At 36.3% G+C, this 15,334-nt stretch overlaps 1 protein-coding gene across 1 annotated transcript in view; it reads left to right on the top strand.

Annotated features, from left to right (window-relative positions):
- The window catches only part of pcdh15b (protocadherin-related 15b), a 190,866-nt gene extending 178,812 nt beyond the window's left edge, over window positions 1–12,054 (top strand). Inside the window, exons 34-38 of the mRNA XM_088915772.1 lie at window positions 3,196–3,217; window positions 3,689–3,727; window positions 3,858–3,931; window positions 5,395–5,530; window positions 10,878–12,054. Of these exons, the coding sequence (XP_088771898.1) occupies window positions 3,196–3,217; window positions 3,689–3,727; window positions 3,858–3,931; window positions 5,395–5,530; window positions 10,878–11,453 (847 nt within the window). The 3' untranslated portion in view covers window positions 11,454–12,054. The remainder of the gene's footprint in view (window positions 1–3,195; window positions 3,218–3,688; window positions 3,728–3,857; window positions 3,932–5,394; window positions 5,531–10,877) is intronic.
- The last annotated feature ends 3,280 nt before the right edge of the window (window positions 12,055–15,334 follow it).

Genomic DNA, 15,334 nt, shown 5'->3' with positions numbered 1-15,334 from the left:
AGACCTCCTAAGCTTGCTGCTGGAAGAGGTGTTAGAGGGATCGTTAGATGGGGACAATATACTGCAGAAAAGGTGCTGTCCTACAGATGAGATGTAACACTGATATCCTGACTCTCCATGGTCATTAATCATGACCCTGGTGTCCTGGCCAGATTTCCCCCTGGCCTTTAGCAATCATGGCCTCCTAACATTCCCCACCTATGAATTAGGTTCATCACTCTGTTCTCCTCCCCATTGAAGGCTAGTGTGTGGTGAACTTACTGGCACATCATCCAGGTGGGTGCTACACTTCAGCATGTTATGTTTAATACATGAAATGTTTCACTGCAAGCATAAATTTAATCACACCACATGACCCTTCCTCTAATTTACAGTATAATCAGTATATTTGTCTAATTATTTTTCATGTACTCTGAGAGGACTTTTCTTTATTGTTTTAGAAGTTTACATTCATTTTAGTTGCAGGGTCTTTGACTGTGTACAACTCATGTCTGCTAAAACACTGTCATCATATGTTGTTTCCATCCAATCAATCACTGTTATTCAATTTTCTTTTATCTTTTTTCATCTCTCTTCAAAACGTTGGGTTTTTTTTTCTTCAGGAGGTAGACTATGTGATTTTCTTTTTTGTTTTTCAGTTTTTGCTAGCAGGTAAGAAAAAAATGAGAAAAAAACTTGAAGTTTTAGATTTTTTTCAGTATCTAATTTTAATGTTAGCAGCAGTTAAGTTTTTTTTTTAGTTTTGGAGTATTCAGTAAGAAACCTGTGGGAAAATTAAGTTATACTGTACATGGTTGCATTGATGACCTCTGATATTTCTTACTGAATTGCATCTAGTACACACAATAACTATTCTAATGACATGCTGATCAAAGCTATAGAGGTATGGAGACATTCCATATTTTTAGGCACTTTTTTCAGTGTCAGAGCAGGTCCAGTGGTTCTGCAATGGGTGTTGAGTTATAAAAAGATGGACACCTATCAGTTTGTGTATGGGGATATCCTGGGCTCCTTCTAGTGACACTTGAGAACACTATTTAGAGCTACATTTTCTAAGCTTCTGATAAAGAGCAAAGAGCTATACTGTAGCTATATTGCTTTTTTAACTTGAACAGTTCTTAATGGTAATGAGCTACTATATAAGACATAGAAGATAGAAATTGTCTTATGTAGGAATGCCGATACCAGTTTCCTAACTTTTCCTTTGCACTTTCTAAACTCCCAGAGTTACTGTAAATCCAGCTATGTGTTGTGCCACCCCTCAGGAAATCCATGCCTTCATGTATCCATCTATTGGAGACCTATTGGAGGTTAATGGAAATGGACTTAATGTGAAGCTGAGTCCTGTCAAATTCAACTTTGAAATTAACATTGAAATGAATAGTTGAATGTTTGTATTATGAGAATGAAGGAGTTAAAAACATACAGTAAGTGTCTGAAATCAAGCATGAGGGAGTTTTGCTAACAGGTGTATTATCAAGAACAGATTGCCATTGGAGATTTAAATACATTTTTGTTATTACTGTGTTTTCCAGCAAGCAGATGGATTACAGTACATAAGGGATGCTAATTTCCTTTTGTTTTATTACTTATTTTTGTCTTTGGACATTATTTATTTTTATAAAAAATGCCTGTTACCAGAAAACATTTGGCTTTTATTGGATTTTTTCCCAAAACAAATGCTTGTGTCACAGTCGCACATAATTATAATTCATCCTGTTATTAGCCAGCAAAGTGCGTCACAGGTGACTCAAAGAAGAGTTTATTTCCATGGATTGGGTACGGTTTGTCCTCTGTAATAAATAAGTTTCCTAATGATTTGATTATACCACATAAGTAGGGGCAGAACCTCTTCTTACTATGAAAGACAAAAAGGATGCATGACTTGTTAAATGAGGATTATAAGAAATAGTGTACTTCATGATGGCAGGCCTACAAAACCTATTTCTTTTTTAGTTTCCAGATTGCACAGTCCGACCTCATTTAACATATTATTCATCATGCTCAATGTCCGCATGTGGAGTTTAAGAACTTGTACGGTTTTGAGGCTTTGCTGAACAAACAGATTATGTCAGATCATGAAGGCAGAAAAAAATCAAAAAGTCTTATGAAAGTCACAAATCATTGTTTAGTGATAAATCTTCATTTTAATTCCTCATTACTTTCACATCAAAGGACAATTGCAGTAATTTGCCTCTGATAATCGGATGCATGTGCTGAATTTTAATTCAAAGCCATTACGCATGGTGACATTAAAGATTAAAATAGATGCACATCTTTGTCTTTTATTTTTGTCTCCAATGTAATTAAATGTTTTCCCCAGCCTTTTGCCTTTGAACTTGCTTAATCTTGGCACAGTGTTAAACTATTTTCTCCTCCTCCACCTCAGAGTGGTTGTAGCATTGTCATTTCTAGTGCTTGGTCCTGAATTAAATTTAACTGGTTTCACATGAATAGGCTATTAGGATTTTTCTACGTTAAAATGTAATCAGTTTTGAACATGAAGACCCACAATATGCCTTTAAAGAGCTTTACAATCATATTATGCAACAACACCCAGGAGTTTCATGTACAGTAGTATGGGGTTGCTTCCAGGCCTGGACTTGCATTCATTTAACTCTAATGTTTCTAAAATCGGATTTTTTCCTTGTTTCTATAAATTTCCTTTCATGATTTGTGTAATTATTTTCCCTTACTATACATTTTAATAAGGTTCCTTAGTTCGTTGTAATTTTGTAGAAATTACCCCACTTCCTGCGTGAATTCAACAAACTTTTATCCACAGATTCATGTTCCAAAAATAATAACAAAAACAGATGATAGACCAGATGGCAATGAATCAGTTGTGTTCAAGTGTACATTTTTATTAGTCATAAAAAGGCATTGTGATTTTCCTTTCCTGTGTTCTTGCTTTGCTGTAGTTTAGTTCCAAACTGTCTTCTTAAGTTTTCTATTCTGTTCCAAATAAGAATGAAAGAACTGTATTTTTTATATTGTCCTTGTAAATGCCTTGAAAGAAGATCAGCCCCAAAACAATGTATCTTTTGAAAATGTACAATGGGCTGAAGTTGTGTGTGATACTACATCACACTCATAGACATCAAACAGTAAGTACAATTCTTTCTCATTTCAAAACACTTTAAAACTTATTCTAATTTATTTAATTTTATGTTCTATTGTTTCTTCTCCCTGCAGGCGTGGCTATGGACAACAAGAGGTAGGTATTCTGGAGATTTTTGTATTCTGTAGTTACAAAACAGTGGTATGATTGTGGGATTTTTTCATTAGACATGTGAGCAATTTCAGTTTTCTTTTTTCAAAAGTGAAAGAATTATCAGACTAGTCTAGACACTTACATATAAATAGTATATACGGTCTTTTGTAACTATGTTCTCACTTTTTCAAAGACTTTTTATATTGATAACGTGTCACACAGCAACATTTAGAAAAGCAATTATTTGTGCATTTGTCTGGTTTGAATGGTGTGTGCAGTTTGTTTCATTTGCTCAAAATGTGTGACAAATCTAGACATGGACAGATCAGCATTGCTTACTTTCAGCTTTCCTTTTCCTTGGACTTCAGCCATGCTTGAGTACAGACAACCCTCTGTATCTATTTTCTTCTTAATAAATCTTTAAAACTTTTCTCTGTTTCCTTCTCTCCTTGTCTTTTAACTAATCTATGGCAGCAACAGCAATTGCTGAGGCCATCTCTTCTGAGACCAGAGGTACAAAATTATGACTTATGAAACTGTTGAGGCATTCTTGCATGTAATTTACTGTAGCAGGCACTGGACGTTTTCTTACCATTTCTAGAGGCTGCAATGTCTTTGAATAATGATTTTGCTTTAATGGCAGGAGCTCTCTATGGAATCAGGTATCGATCCTGGACAGGAATATTACACACAGGATTATTATAATTACGATCATGGGTAAGTTTCTGTTCTTTAAATGTTGATTTTTAAACCATTCATCGATATTCTCTGGGCAGCATGCACCTAGAGCATCACATGCATTTAAAGTGGAGCTGATCTGGAAATATGTGACATTATGCAGCACTGTGTTTATAATATTGGATTTTTTTAAACTGAAATGGGAGCTATGCTTGGCATTTACAGTTGGTGTGCTTTTTGATATCAGTGTATTAAACATTTTTAAATATATTTTCTTTAAACAGAAGTAACAATAAACTTGTTTGGTTTGCTTAGACAACAACAGCAGGGCAGGTGGCTTAATAAGGCATGCATGTGAGGGTTACCCATATGGTCCACAGTAAAGTTTACAATGGTTATATGAACAGATGCAGATCAAATGTTGTACTCTGAGCTCATTTCTTAGAATTTACTCCAGCACCCAGGAGAGATCCTGATAGTTTTGCATGATGGAAGATGTTAACTAGCAGAGCTGCCAGACGTTGGACTATAGTGCAGTATAATAATACCAGATGACAGAAGCACTTACCTGCTGCTTTGTGTCACTTAAATGAGAGATCTGCTAAAAGCCTGTAAATATGGGATATGTAGCGTATTGTCATAGTACCACATGAGAAATTTCTATAGCAATTTTCTTTCTGAATTAAAACATTTTAAAAGAATTACAACATAAAGACTTGGAAGCTGTTAGTCATAACCGTTGTGTTTTAAATTTTCAGTTTGTCAAAAAGAGACAGATTTATTATTGTTTTCTTTCTTTTTATGCAATTAGCATTTTCAAGCTGGAAAATAAATTGCATGTTACCAGATGGTAACTATGATGAAATATTTTAAATTAACAGTCCCCATTTAATAACAATTAAAGTTACTTATAATTTTTTTCCTCCCTGGTAAGTTTGACTTTACCCTCAGAACAAATGGTAACAAACTTATTTTGCAATCCATCATAAATCAGTCCCCATATATGGTAGTGTCATACCTCAATTCAGATGGAGTACAGTATATAAAATGAAATATTCTTCAGTAACCTCAGGTAGACATATAGACATGAGAGTATGTTTCTGTTTCAAAAGGGGATAGACATAGTACAAATTTAACCTTTTTATAGTGGAGCATTGTTAATTTGTAACTCAGAATGATCATAGGTCTCATGCACTGTACATCAAGAGCAGATTAACTGGCATCACTGAGGTGCCACTGAAGATCTAAATGATCTCCTCATTGCATTATGGTCCAAGGTAATGAACAAAGAACTCACTAATGTACAGTATGTGTGACCTAGATAAAGCAAGACTCATTTCTGAATCATTCAGTTTTGACCTTTGGCACAAGGGCTACTATACTTATTACTTGCTCTGGTGTTGAGCTCTGCTTCTTAATGCAGAACTGCCTGACTAAAGTGCAGTGTTGGCCAACTGTTTCTGTGAATAAACTGATGGCTGAGTTCATTGTTTCTGTTTCAGGTACGACTTGCCTCAGTATGGCAGTCGCCGGAGGTTAATCTCTCCAGCAGGAATGTATGATGAGTATGGAGAGGTGATTATGGAAGATGATGGGAGTTACTATTACAGTCCACATGGGTCTTCAGCTGAAGGAGAGGTACTATTCATTTACCATTTCTTTGCTTATAGATGTGCATGTGTGCAATACACAAGATAACTGTAGGTGGCAAACTTTAACATTTGTATGGAATTTAGTGCCAGAGTATATAATCATTTTTAATAATTAAGGAACAAGTAATAGGTTTATTTCATGCTGAAAAGAGAAGAGAGAAAACACAATGTTTCGGCTGAGAAGCCTTCTTCAAGTGTGCTACTTGCCAGTCCTCTAGTACTCCTTAATTTCATGTTGCAAAAACCAATTATACTGTAAATGTAACCCAGCTCAAACAGTTCAGTGACTTGTTTTATTGATGATTGTGCAAGTTGCTGCCATTCAGATTCTCCTGACCTCAAATAGAGATTGAATATAACATTAAAATATGAGATTTCATTTGACAAAATGAAAATCTGTCTGTTAATGCTCATTGTACATTGCGCATAATTGGATAAACACTGAATGGCCTTTTAATTGAATACATCTTTAAAACATGGTGGATTGTTTTCAGAAGAACACAACCTACCATGGAGTGACAGTTTTGAGTTTAAGCTCTTAGACTTTCGACTTTTATTTACATGTTGTAATGGATTTATTGTTAGCACCTCTATTCCCAACAAAAAGGATACAGGTTTTACTTACATTTTCACTTGGATGATGATATCAGAATATTTGTATCTTGTTTTACAAATGTTGCTTTTTGTCAGTTACACTTTTGCTGCAGAACTAAATTAACTTTTTCAAAGCACTCTCAGTAACATAACATTGTGAGCAAAGTGCTTTTTATAAGTCTCACCAAGAATGTAACATTAAAAATGAATTAAAGGATGTGCGTGTGAGTGTGGATTTAAATGTTTTATAAAACCAAGTACTTTTTGTGGATGAACAACATCATTGTAATAAAAATACCCTGAGATATAAAGATGTCCCACTAAGAATTACAAATCAGAAAATATAGTGCAAGACTTCCTGAAAAGAAATGGGATCTTTAAAAAGCTTCTATTTTAAAAGGAACTGTGATACTTGTTATATACTATATTATACATTGTGTGTTTGACATATACAGATACAGACTATACCTCTGCTATCATTTCATTTTTTTTACAGACACCAAAATCATATATGCTTGTATATCTCTAAATTGTCATTCTCAATTAGCTTACATACTGTATGTACTGAGATATATTAAAATTACAACCAAAGCTATTGGTTCCAATAGTCACACTTTTAAAGACTCTTTAATTACCACCTGTATAAATGGGTCTATGTGGCATTAATTATTGTTCATTTATTGTATTTGGCAGACACTTTTATCTAAATTTACTTAAATGTGTACCTGTCTTGCCTGGGAGGAAGCAAGCTCTGGGTATATCTGGGTGAAATCCTAGAAGGGCTTTGAATCCACAACCTTACAGAAAAATCCAGCCTTAACCACTGCTCCACAATGATTTGATTTTCTTGCAGGAGATCTGACTCTTGGTTGGTTTTGCAGATCTTTCTTTGTTCTCTAATTTATTGTTCTCTGAAATGTTTATGTATATACAATGTACAGTATATATACAGTATATACAGTATGTAGGTGCACACACCTTGTTAGAAAGTTAGAAAATCTGCAGAAAACTGAAGATGGTACAGTATGTTATTTCTGCATTAAAAATATTATATCCTTTGAACTTCAGAAGTAATTTTGAAATTTAGCAACTTCATTTGACTGTTAAAACACACTTTAAAAAATCACAAAACGATACTTACAAAAAATGATGTTGGTTGACAAGATTTTGGATTAGTATAACAAAATACATTTCCATCTGTAAAAGTAGTTTTTTTTTCATTCAGAAAAACAGTATCTCTTACTTATTAGTATCTCCCAGATGTTTTCTTCATGCTCTGTTTTCTTCCTTGCTTAGGCAATACAATAAAAATAATTTCCCATTTTCTTATTCATAATCTTATTCTTTCATACAGGAAATTTCATAAACAGGGCTGTTTCACCCACATGAACCTAGAGATGCTTCTCTTGCCACTGTTCATGATGGAATTAAATAGATTTAATGGACTGATGTCCTTTAGTTCCAAAAAATACAGTGATACAAATATATTCAGCATTTAAGACTTTTTTATTGTATCTTTATTATGATTTGTGTTTTTAAGACAGGAAGAATTGTAAAGCATAGTTAAGGTAATACATACCTCCACCCTGACAGTTCATATTTAGGGGGTGTACTGTATATCCGAGCTGATAACCTGGGAAAATTTCATTGTTGCAGGGGGCAAGGCCAGGCAGAATTCCACCTAGGAGACCTCAGAGAGTTGGTTTTGGGGACCAGCCCCAGGCTGATCAGGCTGCTGCTGCAGAAGTGGCAGAGACTATAGATAGTGGTACAGATGCAAGTGGAGCTCAGGATGACCCTGGGAAGAAACTCAAGTCAGTTATGAATATTAGCAAATTAGCAGCAGGAAGTAAATTAGTTCCAGATCAACCTCCAGATCCTTCTACCTCCCGTTATTCTCCATGGAAAAAAGCAAGAATATTTCCAATGATACTCCAGAAAGTTAAAAGAGATGGCAAAGATTATGCAAAGCTTGTTTCTGCTCGTCGTGTCAATAGTGAAGAGAGCATTGCTAGTGGGTCGTCCGGCAGCAAGGTGATAAATGGAAATTATTTTCAGAAATCAGCAGACGACACAAGCTCAGCAAAGAAACGGTTAGGGAAAGTGCTGAAACGCATCAACATCTCAAAAAAGCTCCAAATGAGGAGGAAATCACAGAGTTCTGTTAGCAGAAGTTCTGCCGCTGGTAGTGAGAAAGAAGAGTCTCAGTCACAAGCAGCCAGTGACTCTGAAATAGAGGAGAAGAAATCAAAAGTTTCCATCAACATCACTGGTGAAAGTGAGCAAGAGGGGAGCGGATCAGAGGAGGAGGGCAGCAGCCACAAAAAAAAAGAATCTGGAGATGAATCTTCAGTCAGGAGTAGTGCGGCACTGTCAACAGAAGACAAAGATTACCTCAAAGTGACATTGGACCAAGATGAAACCAATGAAAGCACAGTTGATTCTGATGAAGAACAGGATGAGAACCTTGAAGACTCAGATGAGGAGAGCAAATCGAAGTCTGAGTCTGGAACTGAACAAGAGGGTTCTGAGGCAGAGCAGGAGTTGCAGGAGACTGAAGAAGATGATGACAGCGAAGACATAAAAAGTGCTGTTTCTGAAGAATCCATTGAAGATCAGGAATCAGGATCCAGGATATCTTCTGTTCGCAGCTCAGCTGGATCCTCCTTTGCTGGCACCAGCAGAAAGTCAATTGAAAGTAGACAAGGGAGTGTAAGAAGCAGTGGTTCAGCAACTACAGAAAAGACCAAAAGCTCACCTCGTAGCAGAAGTAGCTCTCAGGCATCCTCTGATGCACCAACAAGTGAGTCAGAAGTTAGCGAATCAGAAGAAAGCAGATCAACATTTGGAAGTGTAAGTAGCAAACAGTCAACGGGCAGAAGTTCTCAGAAAACCCTGTCAGGCAGTGAGCATAGTTCCAGAAGCTCAAGAACTGCAGGTAGTAGCTACAGGTCTAGATTGTCTACTCTAACCGGAGGATCTGAGGCCACTATAGAAGAAGAAACCGAGGAAGAAGAATCTGCCTCAGAAGAAGAACAGGAAGATGAAGAAACTGAAAGTAAGCACTCAACGGAAGACATGAGTGAAGGCACAATGTCAATAAAATCCACTGTCAGTGAGAGAAGTGCCTCTACTCAGAGAAGCAAAAGCATAAGCAACCAGAGTGTAATTACAGAGGAAACAGAGACAAAGAGCAGTGTGGTTCCTAGTGCAGATGAGGGAGATGGACAGTCAGAAGCAGTCAGAAGTCTGAGTGATGAAGAAGGAACAGTGTCTCAAAAGACATCTGTGAGTAGTCACGTCAGTCAGAGCAAGTCTAAAGCTTCAAGGAGCAGTTTTACATCAGCTGCTAGCGGCAACAGTAGTACAATGAAATCTTTGGTGAGCACCACAAGTTCTAATGCTTCTAAATCAACACAGCAATCACAGTCTGATGTTAGCATGAGTGGTCAAAGCAGTAGAAAATCAGCATCCAGAACAGTATCAGATGACAGCACTCAACAGTCTGTCCGAGGGACACCCCAGGACACAGAAGAGGATGAGGATGGATCGAATGATGGATCATTAGATTCAGAGGCTGAGGGTGACTCAACATCATTTTAAAAAAAACTGGAACCGCTATGTAAGCTGTTATTTTGTGACCCACCTGAGTTGAGTGGTTTGTTTGCTCTATTATCTGTGTGGAAATGTTCTCTCTACTTCCTTTTCCTTATTCATGATGTAAGGTTCTCTCTTGAAATGTCATGAGAGGCAGGAAACCATGGTTGTCTTGCTTACTTTGAGATTCTTTAAGTCATGAGAACATAATGAGAGGATGCATTTCTGACCATCTTGCCTGTTTGGTAGCTAGTTGATGCAAACCAAAGACCTTAGCCAGCTGTTCCTTGAATGATGACAGGATATAAGATTCAATAATATGGCTGTGTAACTTCATTTTCCCACAACCCGTTGTATAAAGAAGTGTCCCCTGCAATTTTAAATTCACTTCCACATACTTTCAACTTGTGTCCTCTGGTTCATGTTTGATTTACAGAATCGAGTCCTGTCATAGTCTTCTCTGTTCAAGACTTAAAAGATGTACTGTAATTCTTTTAGACTGACAGCGTATGCAATTCTTTTAAACTGGTTATTCTGCCCTGGACTGATTCCATTGTAACCTTTTTATAAGACAAGGATTAAAACTACACCACATTCTAAATGAGGTCTACTGCATTATACAATTTTAATATTCCTTAATGTGTGATTTATACTTTAAACTGCATATTTGTTTCCCACATTGGCTCAAAACATAAATTAAGTCAACATAAACACCTGAGACCTTTTCATGAATAACTTTTTCAGTCTTCTCGTCTAATGTATTATCTAAAGTTTCATTAAGAGTTGAAGTTCTTGCTTTTCTTTATTTATGATCAACATCCTGAGCCATACCAAAACTATGAGCTGATACACTCTAGGGCTAGTGAATTATTCAGTATTAGCCACACTACTTTGGCTAATGTAATGTGCCTTACTGAATATTTAATTATTAACAATTTTTTTTGGTCCTTCCTATTTAACTATGTGCTTTGTTATAGTTTTTGTTGTTAGAAAGTTTATAGTTTACACAATAAAAATAATGTTAAACTATAAACTGCAATGTTTCAGTATTTCCATGCATGTGGTTTTTATGCGGTGATTAGAAAATGTCTTGTATATTACTGTACCTGTGCACTAACTGTCCTTTGTTCTTTTATTTATAGTATGGGAGAAAGAAAAGGATCAAGCTAGTTATTGACCGGGAATATGAAACAAGTTCAACAGGGGAGGACAGTGCACCCGAGTCCCAGAGAAACCGTCTGTCCAACATAAACAGTCATAGCAACATCAATGGGAATATCTATCTCGCTCAAAACGGTTCAATTATCAGGACGAGAAGAACAGGCCACTCGAACAACTTCAAATTGAACTCCCCAGCCAGGCTGGGGAAACAATTTAAAAAGCTTGACAAGCTCGCGGTAACTCACGAAGAGAAACTGCCCCTCAATAGTCCACTGCCCATGGCCATCACCTCTAACACTGATGACAATCTGAACAGCAGACCATCTGGCGGCTCTTTAGCTTCAAGCACCACGGGACCAGACAGTATTGCCTCAAGGTCTAATATAGGGAAAGGCCGGAACGACAGACCACGCAGCATGGATGAACAAGAGTCGACTGTTGACAACGAGGACATTAAAGAGCCTTTAGAATCTCAGAGTGATCAGACTCAGTCCGATGAAGAGGAGCTCTGGATGGGGCCTTGGAATAACCTCCACATACCAATGACAAAACTGTGACTTTTTTAAGAAATAAAAGTGATCGTTTTATTATGTAACAAAAATGTTCTTTTTATTGTCTTCAAAAGTAAAAGATTTGTACTGTGCACTAAAGTTGTATTATGGGAATGACACAATTCACTGTATGGGAGAAAAAATGATATTGCACTTGCTTTTTTAACTTTGGTATTCATTTGTTTTCCATTAATTAATTGGATTGTTAAAAAAGTATAATAGAATTACTAACATTAACCCCTTTTGTCAAAGGCAATAGAGAAATTACTGCAAAAGGAACATTGGAAAATACACATCTCTTCTCATTTTAGTGCTTACAAAGATCTGAAAAACTTACTTTTAGTTATTAATTAACTTTTAAGAAAAAACTACTGAAAGCAGTATGGATAATTGTAAAGAAGTAGGACATAAAATAAAGAAGTAAAACACCATTTCTGAGGGATCAATAACCATATTCTTCCATTATTTCTAATGATTGTTAAAGAATTGTATACATTTTTGTATTTATGTGGAGCTCACCTAATGGATTTATGGCCCAGTTTTTGTTTTTTTTCTTTCAATAAAACAATACACAAGTATTTTAGTAATACAAAAATAAATATTTTGCAAAGTGACATGCTTTACTTTTATTTTCATTTACATTGGCATCCTTTCACAGCTAGATCTGTTATAGTATCAAATTCACATTACACTCAATATACTTCAGGGGTGTCAAACCAGTTTCTGAACAGCTTAAGACATAAAGATAGCTGTTTTTAGTTTTTTTTAACATAATCATTTTGACAACTAACCCTATGGATACTTAAAATATTTCTGGAATAAAATCAAATGTATGCAGAAAACATTTGCTTTGTACAATGTCTAAGTTGACATTGACCATTTACTGTGAAAGAAGTAGATGGGCCATAATAGAATTTATAGTGGATAATAATGTCCTTGTTTATATTTTGGGTTTGCTTTTGTTACCAGGCTAAAAGGAATTTTTTTGTTACACTTTAGCAAAGGCTGTATGTATAGAGCATAAGAACATAAGAAAAGCTAATGAGCTAAGGAGATGCTCCAGTTCCACCCATCTAACCTGTTTGGTAAATAGGATCTAATTGATTTAAGGATCAGAGTCTATCAGCATTTGATTTATTCTTATGGCTCTATTGTAATTATTTTTAAATTCACTCCATATTACCATAAACATTTGGTGAAAGTCATGTTTGATTTTTTTATAGTGAAATTTATCAGAGGCCAGTGCTGTTGAGCAGAGGGAAGGATAGTGCACTTACTGTCTATGATGCAACATGAATTTCTGAAAGTATCATAATTTAGTACATTAATTAATATTATAATCATTCATTTTAACATGTCAGGGCACTAGTTGCTCTTATATTCTTCTTAAGATCTTTAAAAAAGTCAGTTCAGAAGAAGCACAGAACACTGCATTAAATTAGCAGAGCTCCCTCTACTGTGTAATGTTTGTAAATTCATTACCGCTCATTATAATTTCTGCATTAGTAAGAATTTTAAAGCATAAGCTGAAGTAACAACACAAGCTGACTACCTCCACATTCGTGACTCATTCTTGTTTGCATTGCTTTGTATCTCATTTTGAATGTCTTGCACATCATCACAGTCCCTTACAGATTTGAAAAATGTGGGTTCTGTTTGATTACATCACAAAAATCCTAAAAGATACAGTGGTGTGAAAAAGTGTTTGCCCCCTTCCTGTTTTCTTATTTTTTTGCATGTTTGTCACACTGAAATGTTTCAGATCATCAAACAAATTGAAATATTAGACAAAGATAACACAAGTAAACACAAAATGCAGTTTTTAAATGAAGGTTTTTATTATTAAGGGGAAAAAAAATCCAAACCTACATGGCCCTGTGTGAAAAAGTGATTGCCCCCCCTATTAAAACATAAATCAACTGTGGTTTATCACATCTTTGGAAAGCTGAGTTCAATTTCACTAGCCACACCCAGGCCTGATTACTGCCACACCTGTTCTCAATCAAGAAATCACTTAAATAGCCTGCCTGACAAAGTGAAGTAGACCAAAAGATCCTCAAAAGCTGGACATCATGCTGCGATCCAAAGAAATTCAGGAACAAATGAGAAACAGAGTAATTGAGATTTATCAGTCTGGAAAAGGTTATAAAGCCATTTCTAAAGCTTTGGGACTCCAGCGAACCACAGTGAGAGCCATTATCCACAAATGGCGAAAACATGGAACAGTGGTGAACCTTCCCTGGAGTGGCCGGCCAACCAAAATTACCCTAAGAGCGCAGCGACGACTCATCCAAGAGGTCACAAAAAACCCCACAACAACATCCAAAGAACTGCAGGCTTCACTTGCCTCAGTTAAGGTCAGTGTTCATGACTCCACCATAAGAAAGAGACAGGACAAAAATGGCCTGCATGGCAGAGTTCCAAGACGAAAACCACTGCTGAGCAAAACGAACATAAAGGCTCGTCTCAGTTTTGCCAGAAAACATCTTGATGATCCCCAAGACTTTTGGGAAAATACTCTGACGAGACAAAAGTTGAACTTTTTGGAAGGTGTGTGTCCCATTACATCTGGCGTAAAAGTAACACAGCATTTCAGAAAAGGAACATCATACCAACAGTAAAATATGGTGGTGGTAGTGTGATGGTCTGGGGCTGTTTTGCTGCTTCAGGACCTGGAAGACTTGCTGTGGTAAATGGAACCATGAATTCTGCTGTCTACCAAAAATGTCCGGCTATCTGTTTGTGACCTCAAGCTGAAGCGCACTTGGGTTCTGCAGCAGGACAATGATCCAAAACACACCAGCAAGTCCACCTCTGAATGGCTTAAGAAAAACAAAATGAAGACTTTGGAGTGGCGTAGTCAAAGTCCTGACCTGAATCCGATTGAGATGTTGTGGCATGACCTTAAAAAAGCGGTTAAGGCTCAAAAACCCTCCAATGTGGCTGAATTACAACAATTCTGCAATAAGATGAGTGGGCCAAAATTCCTCCACAGCACTGTAAAAGACTCATTGCCAGTTATCGCAAATGCTTGATTGCAGTTGTTGCTGCTAAGGGTGGCCCAACCAGTTATTAGGTTTAGGAGGCAATCACTTTTTCACACAGGGCCATGTAGGTCTGGATTTTTTTTTCCCCTTAATAATAAAAACCTTCATTTAAAAACTGCATTTTGTGTTTACTTGTGTTATCTTTGTCTAATATTTCAATTTGTTTGATGATCTGAAACATTTCAGTGTGACAAACATGCAAAAAAATAAGAAATCAGGAAGGGGGCACTTTTTCACACCACTGTATCTAGTGATCTTAAAGTATGAGAAAAAACAAACAGATGTTTAAGTTAAAAGAACAGATTTTGATTAAAATCTCAGTAATGCTAAAGTCAATGAAATACATTCTCAGTAGGGATAGTAATTTAAAGAGTTCTTTCAGAAGATTCAAGCTCCATTTATTGAATTAGAATAATATTTAATTATAATTTGGTTTTTCATCAGCTGTCATGTACTTAGGGAAATTTTCATCAGTAGTTTTAGTTGCCCTCCTCAATAAGTTCATGTCTCAGAGAACATACTGCTCCTTAAACAGAATTGACTGCTTTGAGGGTGAGGTTCACTCACAACATGAGATCCCAATTACATTACACCAATTTGGCATTTATCTGATCAAGGCTTGTTAACAGTGAGTGAGGTGTACAAAACACACCTCCTTAAATACATCTGCTTACTCAACAGGGGACAGAATTAAAAGATCATGACAGAACTGTGATTTCAGCAAACGTTAATGAGGAGTATACAGTATATGTCAAACCAAGCCGTGCTGACTACATGCATACACAATTAAGACTTCTGCGATTATTAATAATGATTTTTGCCTTCTCCTGATACTTGAAA

The sequence above is a fragment of the Atractosteus spatula genome, chromosome 5 (assembly GCF_055471065.1).
Source record: "Atractosteus spatula isolate fAtrSpa1 chromosome 5, fAtrSpa1.hap1, whole genome shotgun sequence".
NCBI classification, from domain to species: domain Eukaryota; kingdom Metazoa; phylum Chordata; class Actinopteri; order Semionotiformes; family Lepisosteidae; genus Atractosteus; species Atractosteus spatula.
The sequence above is the reverse complement of the archived record's forward strand: the minus strand, read 5'-3'. Positions and strand labels throughout refer to the sequence as shown.